The sequence below is a fragment of the Buteo buteo genome, chromosome 21 (genome assembly GCF_964188355.1).
Source record: "Buteo buteo chromosome 21, bButBut1.hap1.1, whole genome shotgun sequence".
Taxonomy (NCBI): Eukaryota; Metazoa; Chordata; class Aves; order Accipitriformes; family Accipitridae; genus Buteo; species Buteo buteo.
The window spans coordinates 1,514,790-1,541,092 of NC_134191.1; the positions used below are offsets into that span (position 1 = coordinate 1,514,790).

The following is a 26,303-nucleotide window of genomic DNA, read 5'->3' on the forward strand; positions in this document are numbered from 1 at the left end:
GTGGGTAATATATTTATCACCAAAATGTCTTCATTCTTGCAGTCGCTAGAGATGTCTCTGAAGAGCACAGGTGTCGACTCCCACACCCTGGCCAAATCCTGGGTGATTATTTTCTGCCCAGTTTGAACTGCCCCGTCTTCCCCACCTGACGACACCGTTAATGCAGTCGTGGAGGGCACTCTGCATACCCCTGTGGTGAACACACCCTGAGAACATGCATAGAATGACACGCACCTGCCCACCTTAAGCTGTATTTCTGAGTGCTGCTAAAATACCTACAAGCTAGCTGATACAATGCTTCTAACATGCAGTTTTTAAATCCATCTGTAAAGTGCTTCAGGTTTCTTCTGCATGCAAGGAACTGTTATTACTGTTATTACTGTATTCATTTCTGAAACACTCCAATCTTTGCCTGGCTAAACATTATACAAATTAGTGGTGGATAAAAATGCAGAATCATTATATAGTTCCAGAAATAAGTGAAAATCAAAGCTTTTAAACACATTTAAATATACAGAGATATTTTCCCACCGCTCATTGTTTTCTACCCAGTGTAGAAATGCAATTACAAGGAATTTCATGGCAACACACATTAATATACCATTTTAGTCTCACTTCAGAGAGTAGCAAAACTTTAGGAAATATTTAATGCTTTACAAAAGTGACTCAAAGTGCTTTTGAAATACCGAGTGTCAAATCCGGTGTATAGAAATGCAGCTCCATCAGCGGAAGCGAGATCACATTTGGCTATCCCAGAGCCAGGTTCCATTTCTTACACGATTGCTCCTTTTTTTGTATTGCTTTCTGCAAAGACCCCACCTACCCGGCTTCACTCGTGCAATGCCTCACGGCATTGCTTGTGTAGCCTAAGCAGAAAAAGCAGTTGTTTCCCGGGCTGAGCTCTGCGGCAGAGCAGCTCTTCTCCGTGCTCCCACCTCTGAGCAACGCGAATGCCCCGGGACGGCAGCGAGCCAAGTGCTTGCACCAAGTCCCGCACACAGCACCTCTAGCCCACTGCCTAGGAGAAACCTGCACCGCCGGCAGTGAGGTCTCGGGATAAATTAGATGTTTTTACATCCATCTCTAATAGCTGGGGAAAGCTGCATAGAAGCTCACAGTCACAGCAGAAAGATTGCACTGGTTGCAATGCGATGCTGCCGACTCGGTGCGGTGCAACGCCGCGGACTCTTTTGCAGGAAAGCACTCAGGAGTTCGCGCAGCTGAGGAATTGGCATCCCCCGCCCGCCCCCCGAGTCCCGACCCGGCCAGAGCCCAGGCGCCCCGCAGCACCCGCTGGCCCTGCAGGCACCAGCGCGTCCTCCTGCGGCGCGGGGCACGGGCCGACACGTCGGGGCACGGGCAGCCGTGCAGAAAGACAAACCCGCGCTCGTTGCTCTCCGTGCACAGCTCTCCTGTGGCAAGAGGCAAGGTCCATGTACAGCTTGAGACGAGGCAATGAAATTATAAAATGGCCTGTCTTCTCTAGAGATGTTGCCTCAGGCACATCCTGCAGAACCACAAAGTGAAAGAGCTTCAAGTTTTCTTAAAAATACAACCACCACCCAGAAGTAAATCTACCCGCCGTCGTGCATCTCCTCATGAATCTCTGAGGCGAACAGCCTTCACCCGCTCCGTCTCCTGCTAATGAGAGTCGCGCTCATCCTCCACGGGAGCAGGTACAGCACCAGGTCGCAGCAGCCCCCGCATCGCCCACCCAAGCAGCGAGCACTCGATCATCCCCCAGCCTCGACCGCGGAGGGGAGAGCACCGGCAGTATCAACCTCCCAGCCTTTTTGGCATCAACCAGTCCAACAACTTTTTCTGTCTAAGCTTTAATTGGGCTTTCTCTTCGTGGGCCCGAAGCCGTTTCCCGTCATGTCAAGAAGTGACAGATAACCACACTTCTCCCCACTGTACTGAAGTGGTAGGGTATGGTATACCCAGAAATCCCAGGTGCCCAAGTTAGGCCACTATAATTTTGCTTCACTTTTTTTTTATTTTCCTTTTTTTTTTTTCCCCAAAATTTTTTTTACAGCAGCCTACTAAGCAGAGGGAGAGGGGGCAGGTATTCCTGATGAGGCCATTTACTCCCTGAAGCGATTAGTAAACACTGTGAAGCAATCCAGTCAGTAATATTATATTTTTCCTGAGCTGTACTCTCCCGTAGGAGTTCTTAAAAGCAGCTGCTAAAGGTCATAAGCCAGCTATATTCAGTAAGCGGTGGGTCTGTGAGTGTCTGTTTGTTTAGGGAAGAAACCTCCCACCAAAGCACCAGGGAGAGAGAAACAAGAGTGTGGCAAAAGATCGATGACTCCAGAACTCAAAATTCCTTTAGCACTTACTGCTTCAATGATATTTATGTAAATACTGACTTCTTATTTTAGGGTTAACTCATTAGTAGCAGTAACATATTACAAGATTTTCGTGCTATTTTTTGACTAGTAATAGCATCCCTTTCCACTTGGAAAACAAAATGGATGCAGAAGGTAATAAAAGAAATCTTATTGAGAACTTTACTGAGAAGTTAGACGTTTAAGATTTTTGATTAGTTCTGCTTAAATTAACTTTGAAACTCTATAGACACTTAAAGGTATTCACAAGGTTTTTTTACATACTTTTACGGTAGTGCTCTTATATATCCTGACAAAAATATATGCCAGCAGGATCATTTTTGTAATAAAGGTTATCACCAAAAAAAATTCCACTGATTATTTCATTTCTCGATTTCAAAGAACACTTAATTTTCCCCTCAATTAAAATGAAATGCTATGTACTCACTGTGAATAGCCCAATACTCCACAAAAGTGGACTTTATTCTATACTCTGTTCTTGGAGCGTCTCCAGACCTTACAGCTCCAGCCTGAAGGGCCTTAACTGAAATTAAGTGAAGCTGCTTTTCAGTTCAGGCTTGTCTCAAGACAGCTCTAATATCAGATACTTACAATCTATAGTTTTGTCAGGGATACAATCTTGAGGCTGGATAAAATTAAGAACTTCAGCATCTGAACATGCAGATCCCTAAGATAATGAAGCAATGGGTGAACTGAAAGCATATCAATGACAGAAATTAATATTTGTGGTTAGCGAATTTTATGCCGGTACTACTAGTAGAACGCTTCTTTAAACAAAAGCTACAATTCACAACTGTCCTTTTATGAGCCCCAGATTATGGGAGATTCAAAGTCACGTTCCCTGTGAGCCTCAAAGCCTGATTTTCTCCACCATCCAACAGTATAAAACTCCAGCAAATGTTGCATTAAAATCCTCATAACTCCAAAATCCACATATGTAGAGTTGCTATAGCAACTGTCATCTCAAGCCTTCCCAGGGGAGAAAATAAATGTGTGTCCTACCTGGTTAATCGGTATTTGTGTTACAGAGAATTGAAGGGTAACTTAGTTTCACCAAAAAATAGAACATATACTGAAGTGCTACCGTGTTAATGTGACATTATTTAATCTGAATAAGAATTTGCTTTGCATGTACCTTCAAATTACAGTATTTATGTAACACTCAACACAATAAGTAAAAATGTTGCTGCCAAATATACCTGACTTATGCTGCTTATTGATTTGAAGAGGGAAGGTGGAAGAGTAGATGGGATTAAGGACTTCAGTTTTCATAGTGGTTGTATTACAATAAAAAACAAACCAAAACAAACAGCCCTACAACCAAAGGGTCATGCAATCTGGATGCAAAAATAAGCTGATGGAAGATGATGACTGTATGGTCAACTTTTCCCCATTTCTCTTCATTCCAGGATGAATAAAGCTCCCAAGCAGGAAGACCACACTGGCTGAGAAACCATCATCACTCAGTCAGAGTCATGACTGTAACTGTTTTAACTTGAAAAATGTCCTGAAAATAATTCAAGAAAAAAAATCCCATTTGGAGAATATATTCAGGAGGCATGTCGACAGTTATCACTTGCTTGTAGAAATATCCAGAAATGTATTATTTTAATCTTAGCAATTACTAAATAAGAGTAATCACAGCTATGAGGCAATAAAATCTCTGTGAAACAAAAATATAATGATGACATATCCCTCTATGTTAGTTCAATGACATAATTTGAGAAAATAAGATCTTAGGAGAATATTCAACATACACAACTACATCTGTACATAGTTAAAGAGTACAGATATGGACTTCAAACCTGCAGAGACAATGATTTCTTTTAATCTAATGGTTATAGCTCTGGCGAGTTTCCAAATTGCACTCCTCCTTCAAAATCTGAAGAGCACGCTCACAGGAAGCCATACATCTGTACATACTAATAAGTGATGCCGTCAGTCTGAGTAAAATGCCAAACGTGCTTGTACAGTAATGCAAAGCAGCATTAGGTTTTGGGCAAGCGAAGTACCCAAGTGGATACTGTCATGCCTGCTACATAAAGCAGATTGATGTTCAGGTTTGCCATTAAAGGGAACCAATTTTTCAGTATTACATTCTAGGGATTCAGGAAATTTAATTTAAGCAACAGTGTATATATATATATAGTAGTACTAAATAACCACAGGAGAAGAAAATAGCTTGTGATCTCATAGTCCTTCATAATTAGAGCTAAACATTGTTCGAAGAAAGGGAGAACACAGCGCAAGACAAAACCCCACCCTAACCAAAGCTGTTTAACACAAACCCACAGGCGATTCCTCCTGCCCTATTAATCTCCATACACCACCAGCAATATACCCAAATTCGGCATTTCCAGTCTCCCAATCCATCCTTCCTGCGCAAATTTTTTTAAAAGAAGAGATTATTTCTAGAAGCTTACTTCCACTTTGGGATGTGCTTTTTATCTCAGCTTCCTTCCTGGGAGATTCTCCTGCAAACGTGGCGAAGGAGAGGGACGAAGCACCTCTGGGAAGGCTCCTGCCTCGTTAGGCTTTGCCGCCAGGCTGTGAGGAGGCTCTGCTGCCTGTCTTTGCCACTTGGCCACCACGTGCCGGTGAGCAGGGACCCCGGGGCTGGGGACACACTGCCGGACAGACAGTCTTACAGACAGAGCTGCTGCGTGGTGGCTCCGTCGGAGGAAGGTGAAGGCCAGTTTCTGTCTGTATTGCTGCTGAAGGCACCGACTGAGGATGCCACGCATGGGTCTGGGAGTCGTACTTCTATCCGCCTGTCCCAGCCATCTTTTCATATTCACTTAATCATAAATACAACTACGTTACATGACAAAGGCTAAAAAAATGGTAATAGGAAGTGTTGAAAAGTATTGTTTTTCCTAACAATAAATTGACTTCTATGCACAGAGAAAGCAAACCAGTATTTTAAGAACTCTACATATCACATTGATTTAACTACAGATGCTTTTTCCCCTTCACTTTGCTTTTACGGTGAAAGTATTGCCTCTGGAAATCTGCAATGGTGTAAGTTTTAAAAATATTTACATTACAAGAGAGACTAATAATAAAAAAAGCAAACTATTACTGCCACCTATGAAGTGATGTTTTCAAGTTGTGTTAGAGCACATCACATGCTCTGCCGCGCACTATCTGTAAAAGGAAAAAGAAAAAAAACACCACCACCCCCCCCAAGAAATGAAAACGCGTGACTTCGTGAAACCAGGTTAATCTCAACACATCTCCCAAAACATTGCCCAAGCAGGAGTGTGCTGCCAGGGAACAGCCTTCCCACGGAAAGAGCAAACCTGGCATCCCCACAGCAGCAGCAGCGTGAGCCGGGGGTCCCGAGGCACCACACGAGACGGAGCACGGCAGAGCTCCCCGCGCCGCACGCAGGGACAGGGCACAGGGACCTGGCCCCAATCAGCCCCGGCAATCCCCTCTGCAGCGCCCTGCCTCTGGAAATGAGTTTAAATCAGAAACAGATAATCAAAGTAAAAGTGGATGAACAACCAAGCGAGAGGCTGCAGGGACTAATTAGTCTCTGGTGCAGGGCTGCGCGGGGCAGGGCGCGAGGCGCAGCTTGCCGCAGGACGCGTTCCCACACCACCTGCACCCCTTCCCGTCCTTTCACTTTCGTACTCTAAAATTTTGACTCAATTTGGCTTATTGATTTAGCCGTGCTTCGCCTGACCTTACAGAGCAATCTGTGCTCTTTTCAAGTGCCACTTCGTATTGACTCTGCCGTGGAGCTATGACTCCTATAATTGGTTTAACAGCTCTTTGAGGCCACTTTGTTTCTGATAAGATACCCACACATCTGCCGAGAATTTAAAATAGTTTTGTTGTCAAAAACAATTACACCAGGAGCGTAAAAGCAGCGTTTCATCCCTACCGTCCCTCTCCAAACGTGTGGGTTAACAAGCTGAGCAACGCCAAGGTGGGAGCTGGGCGGCAGGCAGGGATGGGCACTGTCCCCTGTCCTCAACGCCAAAACCCCACTGACCCTTCAGCTGATGAAGGTTTTGGTCGTTAGGAGCTGCTCAGAGTGGAACAGTAAGTGAGCCCCTCTTCTCTGTTGGGATCCCTCTCTATATTTAGTGGCTTTCTACCAAATGCTAATGGAAGGATCATTCTGAGCAAAGACATGGCACGGTTCCAGTCCCCAGTACTGTGTCCTGGACCTCGAAGGTTACATCAGCAGTTTAGGATATATACTGATAGTTATAGGAAAACACAAGAAAACCCCACCCCAAAACACAACCCCCAAAACCTAGACAACAGCAGCGATTCCCAGGTATGGGGCAACGGCTATGTGACCATTGCATCAAAGCCGAAGAAACCCAAAGAAAGGTGAAACGTGGTAAGGACAACCATATTCCACACCCACTAGGAAACGACACGTTGCATTACCAAACCAAGCTTATAAATTATAACTGACCATGTGTTTTCTGAATTTTTAGATAGTGGACAAAGAAACCGGCTGAGTAAATGCAAGCTGTGAAAAGGTCAGGAATCTGCTTTTTCCATGTGCCACCACCCATACAGCTTATGTTTTACCTCCATCCTGTAGCACAAACTCCGATATCTCACCTTTCTCAAACCATACCACCCCCCTCCAGTCTGCTGCAAATGCTACTGCTTGAATTATTTGCCTTTTATGAATTACTTGGAGCATACTTCTAGTTCTTTTTTTGTTGCTGTTGTTATTTTCTACACTGAACAAGGTAGGTATTTTCAATATGCTTTCTACAAAACAACATTATGCTTGTATTTATTGATAAAATAAAATAAATCCATACAATGAGAATCACAACATTACATATAACACCATTTCTCACTTTAAAAGATTGTGTTGCATGAGATTTTCAGCAGGTGCAATTTCCATTTCAGCAAAGAGCTGTGTGGCTAAGCTTAAGCACAATATTTTCCACAGAAAATATCTGACAGGAAATCACTAGCAATCACCAAAAAGTACAATCCCCTCACCCCCACTCAAAATAAGAGAGACAGAAAAGCAAGCAAAGCAGCAGAACTACTGCAGCTCGATCTCTGTGCAGGGCAGAAGGGGGAAAAAGCCCAAACAGCAAAGCCATCGGGACAGCACACTGACCGAACCTGCTACAGCCAACGTCTGCCACCGCCACGGGCTGGGGCAGATGGAGACACCAGCTATCGCGGCTGTACGTAAGTGCATTCACTGTACGTAAGCGCATTCACTGTACGCAAGTGCATTTGCATTCACTGTACGTAAGTGCATTCACGCGTGTTGCGTGCACGCCCATTGCACAGGTACGATCACGCTGGGCGGTTCGTTGGACAAAACATCGCAGCTTTCAGTCCACAGAATTGCAATAAGCCCCCGCAGCACCTGAGGAGTCTGGGCTGTGATGGCCAGCAGGTGCTGAAGCCCCTTGTCCCCCCGCAGCGTCCCCCCGCCAGGGCTGCACCAAGCAGCAGCGGCCAGCGCCACCGGCTCTGTTCCCCTGCGCTGGAGCACAGCAAAGGGAAGGGCTGCTTCCTTCGCCCAGTACCCTCTTCTGTGCTCTGTGTGAAATCGAGTTAATCAGCATCTCTTTTGCCGTCCTACACGAATTTGTACAAGAATCTTACACTTTCAAAGAAGTACAGGGTAAATCAGCTCTATGACCACATGGAAACCTAAAGCTTTTGCTACTGAATGATTCTGAACGCTGGCAGCAGCCTTTGAAATTCTTTGGGTCTTTCTATCACCTGCTTAAATCTTTGCAGACAACAATTTAAAGCACTTCATCTTGGTCACCTGCAGGCCTAAAGCATTCCCAGGCAGGGAGCACAAAAGCTGCACTGTACTCCCTGCATCAGACCAAAGTTATAAACGGGCCCAACTGTGTTTAAAGCTGCTTATGCTGTTTCTTATCTCTCCCTTGACAGGGAGAGCAGAGATGTTTGAAGCATTTGTAAGACTTGGCAGACCTCCTTTCCAGTTGAAATTAATTCCCTTTAGGGATGCAACGGCTGCCTGTAAAGCCCATTGCAGAGGTGAGATGATACGTGAAAACCTCTATAACCTCTGCTTCCTCCTGGGCAATTCCCTCTTCCACCCGTGAACTGAGGCCAAAACAATTGCAAATCTCTGTACAACCAGTGTCCTGAATTGCAAAGAACAAAGCTCTGGTGCAGGCACCTTCCTATGGAAGGGACTTCTAGCCAAAGCACGGACCCGCCCCAACGACATTGCTGTCTTCCTGCAATTTTACTTCAATAACCCGTAATTTTAACAACTGCAAATTTGGAAATTATATCCCTGGCACAAAATGAGACGTGTTAGCTGGGATCTGAAATTTGCTCACTCATTTAAAAGATGCAATAATTTTATCCACAGCGGTGAGCTTGCCCAAGTCTTGCATTAAAGAACAAATGTTAAACGAAGATAGAGGCAAAAAAAAAAAAAAAAAAAAAGGGAGCAAGAAGCCAAAGCTCTTTCCTGCACAGAGAAGCCTGGGTTCAGTAAGTGGAGATAACTGACAACATGCTACTAAATCCACGCAAGATCTGTGGGAGAGCATTTGAGGTGAGGTCAACGATGCCTAGATTCAGCCGGAGTATGCCACAGGTAAGGAGACATGGCAATGATTTTCCCTGGGCTGGGGAGGGTAAAACGATCTTACAGCTGTTCAGGACAGCCTAGTATTTTCATTTCTCCCTGAAGACTAGGCTTGCAGGTGTTTGCCAAATCACTCTGAAATTACAGCTATCTCCAAACAAGATTCAGAGGGAAGTAAAACCAGATCTCTACCACTGAGCATTAGCTGGAGCCACTTGGGCAGCAACAGGAACGTGCAGAAGGGGCCCGAGACCCAGGAGGTAATTGAAGTTGCAATGTTCAGTCACTCACAGTTTGATTCAGCCCTACACATTGTAATAGTAGATTGATTTTTCACCTCTTGAATACTGTTTACTCAAAAGACACAGAGCAGCTAAGGTTCTCCCTTTTTAAACACTTTAAGGGCAAATCTGAAAAGTTTTTTTTCTTGCCAATAGACCTTCCAACACTTTTGGAAAATGAATCGTACTGTCCTCTGGCTGTTTACTATAGCCTGCTTCCTCCAAGGCCACCATCCCCACCAACAAATATCATGAGAAGAAGGGAGTGACTTTCTCCTTGTTCCGCTGTGTGAGACAAAAGAGAGGCTGTTAACGTTTGTACCCAAACCATCATCGCAGCATCAGCTGCAACACACAGGGCTGGGATCCCAGCTAACTGCGGGTCCCAGCAGAGCCGATTCGATATATTTACAGAGTGCTTTAAACCTGATTTCTGTTGGCAGCAAAGCCCAAAGCTGACCAAGTTTTGCATCTCTTCACATGCCCATCTGCTCTGATTGCCAGGGCCTATTTCCCTAAGCTGCCCAGCTCCTTTGCTCAGCTGCCAGCGCCTGAGCGGCTGTGAGCGCAGGATGGATGTGATGGGCACTCGAGCCCTGGGACAGACACACTGCAGACTCCTCTGCAGCATCTGAAGCCTCTCAAAGCCAGCTTCTAATTGAGTCTGATGGCGCTTTGCAATAATTCATTTTTGTAACAATCCAACTAATGGATTAGATCCTAGTGTTTGGATGCTTTTTCTTAAGTCACATAAGTGTAACACTTTGGACTGGCTTTTGGCGAATGAACAACATGGGCTGAAGCAGACCCACTTGCTAAGAAAGGCAACCTGGCATTCAGTCCAGGACTCTGGCTATACCCTTGCCATGAGCTATAGAGTAAGTCTACCTGGGCTAGTTTAAAAATAACGCGTGCAGAATGCAGTGTCAGTCTAGTCTCAGCAGCTGGAGCTCAGGACAGACTATTTACCCTGCGGTGTAAAGGTGCCCTCACGCTGCTGTTTGTGAAGCAGAGCAGTCATCAGACTACACACTGTCCTCAGTGCGGAACTCCAGAAGCACAGGAGTATACTTGACCATTTTTTGACTTTTTTTTTTTGCTTACATCTTGTATTCAAAATGATTTAGTTAAGAGATGCCTCTTTCTGGACAATATGACAGCTAATTCCCACTTATCCTACTGAAAAGATACAATTGAAATGGATGCAACAATAAAACTAATGGCTAATATGATTGCTATTGATCATTTGCCAGTTTATGAAATGAATAGCTAAACGGAGAAGGAGAATAGTGCTATATATTGCACACGTCTCAGTAATGAGCTAACTGGATAGCTCATTTTAAAATCTATGTAAAGCTGAACATCAGTGCGTAGTTTATAACTGCAATGAATCCTGATACATCGGAGCACGTTTGTTCATTTTCACCTACCTTTTCGGCTGACTGGGCAGTGCCAAAAAATATTGGAATGAAGGCAAGCCATACTATACAGGTAGTGTACATAGTGAATCCAATGGGTTTAGCTTCATTAAAATTCTCTGGGACACCCCGAGTCTTGATGGCATACACAGTACACGTAACCATTAGAAGAATGCTATAACCCAAGGAACAAATGATTTGTAGATCCGTAATGTCACATTTGAGAACTCCTCTGGCTTGATCAGGGTTCATAGTTTTCTGCTCATCATAATCTATGATGATGTTGGGTGGGTCAACTGCAAACCAAATAAAGACACCTAGAAGCTGAACAGATATCAAACTCGACGTGATCGCCAGCTGCGATGTGGGGCTTATAAGCCTAGGTGCAGTCACTGACTTTTTGCCCTGTTCAAATATGCGGTAGATGCGGTTTGTTTTAGTTAACAGGGCTGCATAGCTGATGCACATCCCCAAGCCCAAGAAGATACGCCGGAAAGAGCACACTGCAACATTTGGTTTGGCGATCATCAGAAACGTGATTATGTAGCATAGAAATATCCCTGTTAACAGGACATAGCTGAGTTCCCGCCCAGAAGCCCGGACAATGGGAGTGTCGTTATATCTGATGAATGTTGCCATGACAAAAATGGTGGCGATAATTCCCAGCATAGCCAAGAAGACGGGTATCACAGCCCAGGGCGAGTGCCACTCCAGCTTGATGATGGGTATTGAACGGCATCCCGTTCGGTTCTCGTTGGGCCGCTCGTTGTATGAGCAGAGCAGACAAGTCACCTCGTCCGCCTGGTACTGATAGCCGTCGCAGAGCTCGCAGTGCCAGCAGCACGGCATCCCCTTCACCATCTTCTTCCTCTCTCCTGGCTTGCAAGGCAGGCTGCAGACCGAGGATGGGACTTCACGCACTCCTTTGCCCCACTGCATTTCATCGATCTGCAAGACATGTGAAATGGAAAGAGGCTGGTTATTTAGAGGTTACTGTCAGACAACCAGGGTGGGAATGGAAGCAGGGAGGACCAAAGGGGAACCTACAATAGAGAAAAACCAAATGGATAAACTTTACACGTGGTAGACTCCTGGAAAAGCACCAGGAACCACACACACTAGTGTCTTCGCATGGGACTCTGAAGCATGACTGTATTTACTGCCTTCATTTTTCACTTTTATTAGTCGTTAATTCTGGTGGCATGACACACAACATCAGATAAAACAGTGGAGTGCAAACCTCTTCCTTTTTTCATGAACATTAGTAAGAACACTGCAATGGCTTGAGGGAAGGCAGGAGTTACATTCACAAAACTGCCTTCCACGCACCTAGAGCTTGGGGCTTCTTACTGAGACCAGAACAAGAGATCTCCCTTCTTGGAACTACAACTGACCAGGTTAATATTTTAAATGAGGTGGAAATGTGTCCTATATAGGGCATGGAATCAGTGAGAATATGGCAAGATCTGCAGTATGAGCCACATAAGAAATATGAAGGACAAAGAAAATAGTCATCAATGAAAAATGCAATAATTGGATAATATTTCATTTCAAAGTCACATTCCACTTTTGAAACACCAGACATGCTTCTGGGAATGCAAATTAGAAATGATTATATTAAATAAATGGAAAGTCTCACTTGCTCTGCAGTCTTAAGAAACCTAAACTCCAAAGTATGTGCACAAAGGCTCCCAAGGGCTGCAGAAAATTAGACTCACAAATCATTTCAAAATATTCCAGACTAAAGCCACTAACCAGTTTCCAAGAAAAAGGGAGGTTTAGCATTGGAGCCCCCCTGAAATAGTCCAGACGAGAACCACTGGGAAGGTCCTGACATTCCCAGTGCCAATTCATTGCATCACTTACCAACTCAGCTGCCCAGCAAAATTTCGGTGGCGCCGATAGCTGCTCTGTGTGTGTGTGTGTGTATATGTATGGCTTTTCCAAATACAAAACCTGATCTCCTGGGATAGGTGTGAATAAGTGCATTAAAAACACAATTTCAGCTCTTTTTTTTAGGTTACTTAAATGCTTACAAGCTCCACTATTTTCCCTACAAGTAAAAAATTCTAAGATGAGTTTCTTGAATCAGCTGCCTTGATTATTAAGGTATACAGGAAGACTGGGGTTTGCAAGTCTTAAATTGAAGGATTAAGTTGCACTTTCCTAATTTAATTCAAAATAGATCCTGTATAATCTTTATTTCATATATCTGAAAAAAACCCTAAAGTCACACACTGCTCAAATACTATACTACCAAGAGTCTCTGCTGTGAATGTTATAAAAATAATCCCTCAATAACAGATATTCTAGAGGTCTGCCACTGCTTGAGAAACTTCATTAACCTTCAATATTCACAACTTATTCTGAAAAAAAAATTAAAAATCCACGAACTCTTCTTTCATACTGCATTGAGCTGAAGGTATGTAGCTTACCGAAGCCGAAGGCATACTGATGATAAAGGAGAATACAAAGACTCATTTAACTGCACTGGTAAATGGTAGGTTGGTCTTACTGAAGAGTATGCATAAGGAGCCAGGAAGTCCATTTCTGTGCCCGACTCCCTCACTGCTCCAACTAAAGGCTAGCAAGCCCTTTACAAACCTGAGTTGAATTCCTAGGTTGTGCGTATGCCTCACAAGAGAGCTGGAGTAAGCTGGCACGTGTCCGTGTAACTTACTCACTGCAGAGGCACGATAAATATTGTCAGCCAGAAAGAGAACCAAAGAGACAGTGAGTAAAGAGAACCAGGGCCAAGATTTCCGACCCATAAAACAGGTGTGAAAACTTCATGACAATTCCTTAAGAAACCAAGTGACCGACAGTTTGCCTCTTCTTTTACTCTTCTTAATCACTGATTTGTACCTTGCTCTTTTCAAAAGTAGACCAAGACAGCATAACTACAACTTACCTGTACAGCTAGAAAGTGAGACATACCGATCCAGTCTGGAGCCTCCACTTTCTATCATAACTATTAAACACAGAAGTTAATTGACGACCTTGTTATAGCATGCAATGATATGAAATGAGAAAGGCATCCTAACTGTATGGATTTTGACCCAGTCTGCAGTGATGAAAGGGTTTTCATCAATTTTCTGCATGCTAATATCTCACAGAACAACAGAATTATTAATGTGCTATCATATCCCCCCCTTATGATTTACAAAAGGATGAATTTCCATATTCTCAAAAGTATCCCATGGCATTGCTGGATAGTTGGGACAGCCTAAAGGTACTTTATTCTGCACAGATTCTATGTGTAAAGAGATAAATAGAAGATCAGGCAAAATTATGGAAAGTCCTTTTTCTGGTCTCCTGGGACGACACCACAATAACTCTGTACAGAGAATCCAAGTCAAGCTAGAGACACTTTTCCCACTCAGAAGAGAACATTTTTGAAATATTTTTTGTCTTTGACATAAATTATTGTTTCATAACTCCTTTCAGAAATGCAAACAAAAGCAATAAAATGTTCATCCGTGTATTTGGCTGCTTTAGGATTGAGTAATTGTGCCTGACGTACTTTTTTCTGTCGCCCTTGTCCCCTCCTTCCTTCTTCCAGCTTTTAGTGCAGTTTCCTTGAAATAATTTAGCTTTTGAAAAACGGAATCTAAAAAAGACTTCTATTGTGGCAAGTAATTGTTATATTCAGCCATTTCTTGCATTTACTTAAATCTATAACTGCTTATCTTCAATGACTTTTTCCCCAAGACTTTTAGTCACTATGAACAGCAAACCGCTTGCTTAAAGATTTTGAGCTCAGAGTTTCAGGATCAGGATCATAAAATCCTGATAAAACAGCAAGGATAACTTTTGTCCACAACTACTGTAAGAGGACCTTCAACAAAAACAAAATAGCAGAACATTTCATTCAGGGGCAAGAATCGCAGCACTGGTTTCATCGCTTCTTTCTTAACGTGTCCGTGGGACGCAGCCGCAGCCCACTGCCGCGTCCTGCCCCAGCTCTCACCGATGGCAAACCAGCAGCGGGAACGTCCGAGCAGTGTTCGGAGATACAAGCCACAGAAAACAGAGCTGCAGACTGCCACGACAAGTCTAAACTTCTTGCACATTACTTCCTATTTTTAAAGGAGAGATGTGACAGAAGTAAAAATGGGTTTGAGGATGATGATTTCCAAGAGTGTTGTTTCAACGCACATCCAACCTTGTCCACCAAGATTCATAACTAAACCACATCTATTAAAAACACAGATGACAAGACTAACTAGAGAAGTGGCAGATTCAGGACTCACGAGGTTCATGCTCTTTTGCTGACCCTGCCCCCAGGCCCATTTGATTAACTTGGGCAAAGCACTTCACATATTTTCTTCAATTTTCCCACCTATAAGCTGGAGGTACTGTCAATTACATTTATAACAAAGACCTATAAAAATCTGTGAGATCCACGGAGGAAGAGTGCTATATACTTACAAATCCTACATTTCTATAAGCAAATACAATAAAGTCTTATCCCATAATCAGAAAGTGATTATCTGAAAATGCTAATCATAATCTAGAAAGCAGTAAGCGAACAATTTCATAAATCATGAGAAAGTACTCTTGCAATTAATGCAAAAGTTGCTTTTTTACGTAGAACCTTCCATTTCCGTCATATGTAGAAATAGCACACAGAGGATTAGGGAATTTATCTTCCCAAACCAAGACCACTTACAGATGTAGCCAGACACGCTGTACTCGCAGCTATCCAACAATGTCGCATCTTGATCTTATCACTTGACCAAGTCAGTACCGAGTGACACAATGAACACCTCCACTACAATTCTGCCAGATTTGGGAAGGATGCAAAACCTAGACTGCACTAGATGCTGTAGACACATGTGTTTAATGTCTTGAAAAATGACATATCTACCCATCATCCATTTATCATCATGTTAAGTGGCACATCTTCAACAGTATAATGTGCAGACTCATGCTATTATAGTTCATGCACTGATGAACTGATCTGATAAATGGGAAAAAACCCCCCACCAAACAAGCCACAACTGGTTCATTGTAGGACATTCAAAACAACTGATGAAAAAAGAACTTCAAAGCTGGCCCTGCTCCATGGTACTTGGATCGACTAGAGCCACCATGTTCCAGTGGGACACTATGTTTTGCCCTACCACCACAGTACAGAGGAAAAAAAAACCCAAGCCCCCAAATGAACAAACAAACAAACAAACACCCCCCCCCCAAAGAAAAGAAAAAGCTCCCTCCCAGATCCAGTGCCTTCCCCACAACCACAGGGCAATGCAGCATGCCTTGGTTAGGGGTTAACTCTGACTTTTTTTTTTCCCCAAGCTCTCCCAACTCCTACGTATTGCCCAGTTCATAAATGCCTCAAGCTAGAGGGATGGGATCCATTTCCAATATAAATTCTCATTATGTTCACTACAGAACAAACATTAACAAGAAATGCTTAGTCTGTCTCATAAGGCCTAACATAATTGTTCATTTTAATGAATAAAGTAACTCAATATATGTGTATAATTTAAACATCGCTGCTTTTTTTCTCACCACCACAAACAATTCTGTAATAAGCTATTTGTTCTGAACTAAATTGTTTCACGCAATGTTTGATTAAAATAAAAATCAGTACAAAAATAATTACATTAGTGATAATTAACCTACTTGGGGAAAAAAATAGCCATGATCCCTGGTATGACTTTCATAACAACTGTGCCATTAATTTCATGGACACAGTAGAAAACAAGTGCGGAGGATTGTGCTCAGATTTATTGCCACCTTACAGATTGCTTTTAGACTTGAGTTACTAAGTCAGCAGTTCAAACAGTTTTTTGTATATTCAACTTTACAGATAGACATATTTGCATGACTTAGCTTTTAGGGCTTAGCTATTAATGTCTTGTAATTAGTTTCTAAATCCAGGGCTTTAACATGATAATAGTTTTAAGCTAAGAATATGTCAATAACACATAGTCAACAGGGCCTTCTGCAAAATATCAACTAAAATCCCTTCAACAGATAACAGCAACGATAAGCCAAACTACCAGAGAAGGATGCAAAGCTACTCCAGTGACTTGCCCAGACACTGCAAATAACGTGTTTCACTGTAACTTGTTTTAATTGCACTTCCTGCAGGCGATTGACAGAAAAGCCTTAAGACAAGCGTGGAGCCTGCAAGGTGATGGAGACAAAAAATCCCGATGGTTTTTGCTTGTGACAAACAAATCACTGCATTCTGAGCAGTGCAAGCTTAACACGTTTTTCAGGGTAGTGCAAAAAATCCCCAGAAACTACAAAAACTCTGTTCAAACAGAATGATTGTTTCCGCAGCGGCAGCGTACCAGCTCTGAGAAGCCGCTGCATCCCTTGCCCTCCCTGCGGGGACCGAAGCCACGGTTCCAGCCCAGCCCCTCCGTAGGACCCGGCTCCGCTTGCCCTCGCACCCCCTGGCTCGGGAGTCACCCGCTTAGCCCGAGTGCTCTCAGCACCAGTTTGAGCCCAGTTACACCCCGACACCCCAAACCAAGGTAAAGACTGAGCTCTGGTCCTGCCTCTTCATTTTCTTTCTGTTTTCATGTTTTAAATCAAAGTCAAAATCCAGCTACTTCAAAGCGGCTTTTAAAATCCGTGCAGGGCAGAAGTAGGACACGTTAACCAGCAGCCCCCCAAACCCCGAGATGACAGTGCGTAAACCTGATCCCCAGCGGCTGCCAGAGCATCTCTGCTGGGACGGGTATGCTGCAGCCCCGGCAGAGCCCGGGCACCCCTGCTCCCCACAGAGCATCCGAAATCCGGTCCTGAGCTCTGCAGCTCACTCCTGCCTCGCGACAGCTGTTTTTTCTCCCTACTTTCAGGAACACTTCATCAGTGAGATGGAGCATCAACCCCAGCGCTGCCTCCCTCCTGACACCAGAGATGATGTGGTTTGTGCTAGTGAATGTTTTTAGGTATCTTGGGAAACTTCAAAAGAAAGCTATTTTAGAGGAAAAGCAAAATCTCCTAAATTTTCTTGCTCTGCTGCATTAATTATCTTAAATCCCTCCACTCTATCTTCTTTATAAACAGAAGTTAAATGTCCTTATATGCTTTTTATTCTGGTTTCTCCTACTGCTGTCCTTCTTGTTTCTGCCCTAATGTAACAGCAACAGCTGCGGGAACAGAGAGTGTCCTGTCCATAAACACACACAGGACAAGCAAATCACAACATTCTAATTCAAGGTGTTGGAAACTCATCACTTCTCCAAGTCTTCCAGCCAAAAAACTTGCAATTTTTCATTGTCAGCACAAATCAGAAGCGTTGTCAAGAAATTGTGACAACATTCCCATAATGCCAGACCCTCAGCTTCACACCTGCTGATTCAGATACCTATTAAGGAGCAAAATGCCCCCAGGATCAGTCTCACCCAGGAACCGCACAGCTCCAATTTCTTCCTCTCATTAATGTTGTGACAGCTCCTGGGAAGCCCCAGCGTGGGCAGGGATCCCACAGCGCAAAGCGCTGTATGAACGTGTGCGGAAAGTAACTTCCCTTAAAGCTTTTGGAAGACGCGGGACCGGCTCCTACGTTTACTCCCGTGTGAGGGGGACGGGGCTGCTCGGCGGCGGCGAAGCCTGGCACCCTGCGCGGCGCTGGGAGACCGGGGGTTTGCATCCCCAGTGCCTTCTGGGCTGGCGTACCAGTGTTTCACTGGGTAGCTGGTGGAGGCTTAAACTGGAGAAATACTGGAGGTCAGTCATCTATCTGCATTTTTCTCTAGTGGGAAAACTCTAATTTCATTTTAACACCTTTAATACCTGCAGGTGCATCGGGGAGAGACTCCCTCCTGCTCCGCTATTCTCGCACCGAATGTTCAGCTGCATGTTACCTATCATGGGTAAAAATTCCCCTGGCACTGGTTCTTGCCACCTAGAGTAAAGGACAGTTGGTATTTGGGTACAGGTATAAAAATCTGCATTGCATCTGCATCACATTTTATTTAACATGTTAAATTAATTATGATTTAAACTTCAACTAAAAACATCACTTCTGTTCCTACACTGTAACTCCTTTTCAGTGATCTCATAATAAGCAGTTCTTAACCTACATATAAACCTCATTTATTTTTCTCTTTCCTTTCCTAATCTTACTTTTTCTTTCATTTAATATTTGTCATCATTTTCTACCAATCTTACCTGCTTTAAGGACACCAGAAGCAAGTTACACTGAGCACTTATAATAACATCTTTAATGAGATCCGAAGGCTATTTGTTCTACATTAAAGCAAGGACATTTTTAGCACAACACCGATGTAGAGAAAAATGCTTAATCTACAATTTTTGCAAAAATGCATATTATCATACATTTCTGTTGACACACAATAAAACTGAAAATTAATTATTTTAATGCTTTTATATCTGACTACAGCTTCATGTCGTCTTCTCACTAATGGAAGGGGATGGACCATGCATCTTCAATATTCATCCTGCATCCCCTACATAATTTTTTTTAATTAAAAAAGAGCAAGTACTTCCAAATGTGCATTTATAATACACAATTTTTATCTATTTAAATTAACAGGTTAGAGCAAATCTATCTTCTGCAAGCAGAGGTAATCTAAGACAATTTTTCATCCTTAAGTGGCTTAGAATTAGAGTATCTGTAATCAGCCCCAAGCCAAGGACTGAACAACAGGGCGTTTGGGGGTTTATGCTGCTACCTCTTGTGTTGTGCCCAACATTTCATTCCCAGCACATCTCATTGTCAAACTGGTCAAAAGAGAATGCAGTCTCATAGTCATCTTCCATATTTCACAAAATAGGCTAAGCTTATGGTGCTCTTAATATTTTACATGCAGAAAATAGCATCTCCCACATCGGGAACAACACTGCCTTTCTTGCATGCTGGGCTTAATTTCAGAATATTATGTAATCATTTTAAAATTAATAAAACCAGCCCTCATTGTCTATTGCTGTTCATTCTGCTGCAGTCATTTCCCTCCTCTCAAAAAACAACAGGTATTTTTAGGGGAAAGTTCAGTCTCCAAGTGCTTTCCTTCGATTCCTGCTACAACCCAGCACAGTGCAAACCTGCGTAGCATAAATTATCTGATTTTTTGCTTTTTTGAAGGGTGCTCTAAAAGCATCTGTTGGGGGGGGAGGAAAACCTATTGCACGGCATTAAGGGGATATTTACACAGCAGATTGCAGCTTGATATGGGGAAAATGACAGCTCACTGTGGGACCAGCCTAGAATGCCTTAATCAAGTGACACTCCCACTGATTTCAATTGGAGCTTTCTTTCAGTGAGGAATGACAGATTGGTGTTTAATTATACTAGAGATCACCTTGAAATCACCAGCAGGTTACTCAAGAGACACAGCTATGAGGGATAATTTACCCTAAAAAGTGCTAACACTGTTAAAACTTCTTTGGGGGGAAAGATCTAACTAATGTGGTGCAGGGATTATGAAAAATAATAACCTCAGGACCATGCTCACTAGGGTGCTCCATGAGACTTGCCAAAGGAACTCTGTACTGAGTAGATGGAAAGCATGATTTTTCAAAGTCCTCTAGCTTGGCCCGATGAAGATGGATTTTACTGACCATAACCAAAGGCAGCTCCTTGCCATGAAGGTCTGCGCTGATCCTTGATTGAGAGCAGCACTTTCACATTACTCAGAAAAAATGTAATTTTTTCTAGATTGCATCTCAGAAACAGGTAGGTATTTTTGACATTTTTGCAAATGTTTCAAAAAATATTCTGCTCAGGTATCTGTAGAGAGGAAAGATCAATGATTTAAGATTGGCAGTGATAGACAGAACTGAAAGCATCACACTTTTTTTACTAATAAGCAATACAATAGCCTTCACTCACAGCAGTGTCTGAAAGCTGATTATACAAGCAAGATAATAAATGCTGTGCCTCAGCAGCCATAAGGAATAAAGGACATGCAGCACTCCAAATAAGAGCTATGCAGAAATGCTTTTTACACATACTCTTTCGGTTCACCTTTACAAACGAACTTGCTAAGTCAGGACTCTTTCTTTGATTCAATCTACAGAGCTAAATATTCTAGGAGAGGATCACTCTCCCTCATCATTTGATATTTATATTAGTTTAAATATATCATTTAACTAATGGGCCAAATGAGAATCCCCAAACAAAACCACAATGAAGTTAACCATGTTGTGCCGAGCAAGATATGTATGCGCTTTACTCAGAAGGACACAAAACCCGTGCAACCTCAAGGCTGAGAAAACTCCTGCCATTCCCCTCTTATGCCACGTTTTATCCAAAGAATGCCCCTTAGCGCTAGATGCAGTGTCACTCCAACCCTTAGCATCTGCATCTTCAGAAAAGACATCAGAAGCACATTTCCCAGCTTGCACCCCAGCACGCTGTCCTCGCTGGAAGCCACGCTCCAAGGAACCTCAGGCCATTACGCTAGGAAAGAGCGAAACACCACAAAGCGCTGAGGCTTCTTCAAACTTCTGCGAAGGGACACGTGGGGATTGTCACGTTTCTTGCCATGAATCCAGTCCCAGTGGCTGAACCGAGCTCAGTAATTTGCCAAACCGGTTTGAACTTCACTACCATTAGCCTTGTTACAGAGCTGCATCAAACTCCGCACACATTAGCCTTGTTAGAGAACTCACATCACACGGCATGCACAGGACGAAGGAGATGCGAGCAATATCCTCTGCACACTCGTGGCCAGAGTTCATTTCACTTCTTTAGATTGATTGATATGCCAGCTACAGGTTTCTTAGAAAAACTAGTTGTAGGATGTGGGTCAAAAATAGTGACGCCTTGACACAGACTATATTCCTGAAGAGAAGTGGGGATGTTTCTTCCTGATTAATGACTGCACAAACTCAGTAGGAATTAGGATTTTGACCCAGAGGTATTTAGAGAGGACGTGCCTATGTACATTCATAGGAATTTATGTAAAGCAGTCCATTAAACAGTATTAAGCCCTTTTAAAAAGCTGTATGTTTTTAGCAGACGGGACCAGGAGCAGGGTGGTCGTGCCACTCGGCAAAGCTCAGAGGAGGTGTCACTGGCAGAACTCATAAGCCACGATTTCAGCCTGAAAAAACGTCCACTCATCTCACTGCTCATAACCTTTTGCCAACTTCGGATCTTTCTTTTGTCATATATAAGGAGATAAACTGCTTAATTAAAGGAGCAATTTACAGCTTGTCTGGCTACTAACTGGGACAATGAAAGCAGACCTATGGAAATAGTAGCCTGGACACCCCTCTCTTAAGAATTTAATGCTTTTTGGCATAAGCTAGCTTCTCATTTAGTGTCACGATCTTCAGTGAAACACAGCTGAAAATGAAGCCTGGTGCCTCTGATGAACAAGAACAGCCTGCAGTGAGGAATATGCTTCTTCACACAACAGGTCACCGTGCCCAAATGACCACGGCACTGCCACTTAACCCACCTCTGGGTCTGCCCAGCACTCAGCATCTGTTATTAGAGAGTTGAAGCACCAGACTGGGTTGCATCCCCAGCCATCCCATGCACATCAAACACCAGGATCTCCATAGGAGTGGTCTGATCACAACAGGATTCATATATACTGCGATGTAGAACAAGAAGGGAAAAGAAGAAAGATTTCATTTCAAAGTGAGGTGGCCCAGTTATGTACTTGTATAAGAAAAACTGTTCAATATTTTACTATCCTGGTGGAAAGAGCATTAACAAAGTTCCCTTCAATCACAGGTATTTCAGATCTTTACTTTCTTCTGCTTTTTAGGTTGGTTGGATATGTTTGCATGAATCGTAATTCAAATATACCCATGTTGCAGCTAGAATTTAAATAAGAAACTTAAATGTCATGAGGTATATGGTAAATAATTAGCTAAGGCTGCCTTTTGTATGACTCCTAACAGAGAAGGCTAAAATGGTCTAGCTGACTCCCACACTGTTTCCCACCCGAAGATCTCCGAGCGGTACACAAACGCAGCAGTACATGATAAATAGGACAAAGGACACTATCAGCTGTAATAAAGCCGTGGCACAGTGAGATGAGAGCCCCAAGCCATCAGCACACAGTTTTTAGCATGTGCCCACTGACTCTACCAGAACTTCCCACATATCTGCAGTTCTGTTCTTGCTCAGTGCCCGTCCTACAGCATCGAGACTGAAGGGTTTCATTCTGCAGGATGACAAGAAACCTGCAGGTCAAAGTACCAAAGCACGTAAATATAGCTCAACATTAGGGCAAAGCAATTGCTTACCATTTAAACAGTCGAAATCTAATGTTCAAATGCTTTTTTTCTAACACGTTCATGATGCTCAATGATTGGCAAGTATAAGTCCTAAATAACTAAGCCTGGATGACCATGGCACATCTAGAAGCAAATCCAGGAATTCTGATTATTCTCCTGAAAACTCCTTTTCCGAGCCACAAGTTGACCTTACCCAAGTTTTAAGAAAAGGATTAGCCCCTTCTGTTTGTTTATCTCTGCTTATGAGCAAATAACTTCTTTTTTTCTTTTATTTACAATTGTGAAAAAGGAATACATCTGCCAAATCTGATATACTACTTTCAAAACGGAAAGGGTAATAACTAGAGATGTAACAAATGGCATGTGTTTAATTTGGATAGCATTTATCTTGAAGTGCCTGCCAGCTCAAAATGCTTTAGTTTATTTATCCTACTAATTCCCAAGCTGATTCAAAGACCAGTATTTGCTAGTCAAATTATTTGGTCCCAGTTTTCCCTTTCTAAAGAATCCACATCAATGGTACAGTAATTTTCTCATCGTGTCTCGCGTGCATGGCATAATGACACGCAGGCCAGGGAAGCAAGATGAAAGAAATGCAAAATGCTCAGTGAAACTCGGTACCTAACGCATTTAGGCCTTAATTGGATTGCTGCAGTGTTATTAATACTATTAAATTATCTTGCTCAGGTTACACTCAGTCAATTGGTCCCTAAAAGAACTGTAGATGGTACACAGAAAATTAGGGTTGGCTGATGGGACTTTAATTATACTGCACTTGAGGCCAGTCTTCCATCAATGCCGCAGTCACATCTTGCTGAAACTGAGCGGGGAGAGAAAGAGGAAAGTGATGGGGTTGTGATGGGTGGTTCTGCAGGGGAAGGTGGCCAAGGGCTGATGCTGGCAACTGCTTCTGCTCCAAAAGCTGCGCAGGACACTGGTTTGGTCTGCATAGAACTGGCATGTCGCAGCAGGTAGATGGACAAAATGGGAAAACCCAGCAGCATAGACTGAAATTGAAGATCGTTCCATGGATTTAATATCTAAATTAATGTTGGCCCTCCAGTCACACCCTGCCTAAAATTATAACAGTATTGGTCTAGTTGAAATTCCGCTAAAGTTCTGCAAAAAAATTCAGAGCTTTTTTTTTTAATTAACCTTGCAAATCTAAGGAATTGTGTGCCTCATCACAGTTTTGCATACTAAAGCAATAGTAACACAACACTTTGCCTTCCTCCTGCCTCTCCCTTCCATCTCTTTGAAAAGTAAAAGTACGATCAGAACTGGTACCTTATTCCCTCCAGGTGAATGACCTAACTATTTAACTGTAAGACGTACTCTCAGTTGTGCACCTTCCTTCTGGTGCAGTGAATTTTCCTTCCCACTAACAGGGTGATGCATTCAGTAACATCACGGAGAGCATCCTGGTGCGCTCCCCTTTCGCAGGGAGCAGCCGGCAGCAGGGAGGTGGGATTCCCCCCCAGGTGAGGGGGACCACATATAAAGCTCCCACATCCTGAATGAACTCGAACCTCATGTAACAGTTATCAAGGAGAAAAGCCTGTACCACCTTTTCCAGTTGTATTTTTGAGAAGAAAAGGGACCCACCATCAGCTTTTGCAAAGGGACGTTTAAGTCTGTACTACCCTTCACCAGCCAGTCTAATGGACAGGCATTGCAGGAATGGAATAAAATATCTAATTATAGTTACCATTGGGAGCCAGATGCTCAGATGCTACTTTTAATGGTCAAATACATATCCTCCACACCATTAAAAGGTGCAATTAACAAGTAAACAAGGTTGTTTCACGGGAATCATTTAACACAGCATTTTCATATAAAATGTACATTTGCAGATTAGTGGAAGAAGAAACAAATAAAAAACGAAAACAAAGCAAATAAAGGCTTCCCCTCAAGTTTTAAGAGCAGGCTAAAGACCCTTTGCAGCTGTTTATTTGGGGCCATTATTGCCTATCATGTGAACGATTAGCTTGAGACATATTAAAATGCACACTATATATCCGATATTAGAGTCTTGCTGCAAACCACATCAATTTTCTACAGAAATCAGTATTCAGGGACATTTAAAAAGTGATTATTTTTGACCCACTCAATACACATTCTCTGTCAGGAACCTTTATGCTTTGCTTAAATGTTGGAAACTCTAAGGACTGTTCACATGGTCCTGATGTGTGCAGAGCTTTTTAAATAGCCTTTGTGGGATTTCTTTCTCCCCTCTAAAGAAAACAGGCGCAATAATATGTGGTCAACATAATTTCTACTTTACTATCCTTGGCACTTGCATCTGCATGGTAGCAAAATTTCATTTTGCAAAGCCCAGGTGGATTATGCTTTGGACCTACAAAAATAGCTTTAAGCCCATAGTTCCTATACCTGTTAATACAATACATTAGAAAATTTTACATGCAAATTCAATAAATAAAAATGGAGACAAATAAGCAAGCCTTTGACTGCTGTTAATAGTCACAGGACTACTGGCATGACTGGAGGATGCCAGCCCACACCTGGCTGGCAGGGTACTATTTTCTGTCAAAATTCCTTTGCCAGGGCAAGGATGAGGTGCAAACATAAAAACTAGCACAGCACCTCTATGCCACCGGAGATCACCCCCACCAGAGAGCAGCCCTCCTTCACCCGTGACTCTGAGGGCGATGGGAGCTGCGAGGCACGATCAGAGCCAAGGGATGCTGCAGGTTTACAGCAGGAGTTACGGGGGGTCCTGCTGGACTGAAACAAGGGGCGAGAAGGATGGAAAACTCTGGCAAAACCACAGCTAAGGACCACAGTGGACCTAACTAGAAACCTGAGTTTTCTACTGGATTCCCTGACAGGTATTTGCAAAATGCCAAGCGTTCACGTGCTGTTGGACAAGCTGTTCTATTCTGCTTTCTGCTCTCCGAGTGGTGGAAGAGTAGCTGCTTGGTGAGCAGAACAGCTTTGTTGCACATATTTGGTGTTTTTCTCCACATAGCTGGGTGAACTTCTCCAAACACAACAAAGCACATCTGTCATTGAAAAGCATCTTTCCGTTTTCAGGTATTAAAAAAAGAATATTACGCCCTCAATAACACACAAACTGACATTATTACTCCTGCCAAAAGCAACCAAACCTGTTAATTACCCATAACATATCCCAGCAAAGTATTTGCTCTTGAATATATTTGCTGACAAAAATACATTAGCCTTGCAAAAAAGGATTTAAGAAGTGATGCGTAGGAGCAAAAATATCACCTATTTTAAAAACATAGTGATTTATTTTTTGACCTTCTATTTCTTATGTTACTCATTCTCAGAGCATAAGCCTGCCTGCCTACAGGCTCATGGACATTTAAGAGAACTACACAAGAGGAAGCAAATTCTGAAGTCACCAAGTCTTCCGCTACCTAATTTTTTTTCCATTATAGCTTTTATGAGCTCCTTACGTTTCTGTTTTTTTCCTATCTTTGAAGAGATATGTAATACA

The 26,303-nt window shown here is 42.9% G+C and overlaps 1 protein-coding gene across 2 annotated transcripts in view; it reads right to left on the reverse strand.

The window, feature by feature from the left end:
• The window catches only part of GRM7 (glutamate metabotropic receptor 7), a 308,320-nt gene that overhangs the window by 58,033 nt on the left and 223,984 nt on the right, over positions 1–26,303 (reverse strand). For both annotated transcript variants that reach the window (XM_075052544.1, XM_075052543.1), the window contains exon 8: positions 10,646–11,581. In XM_075052544.1, coding sequence (XP_074908645.1) covers positions 10,646–11,581 — 936 coding nt within the window. The remainder of the gene's footprint in view (positions 1–10,645; positions 11,582–26,303) is intronic.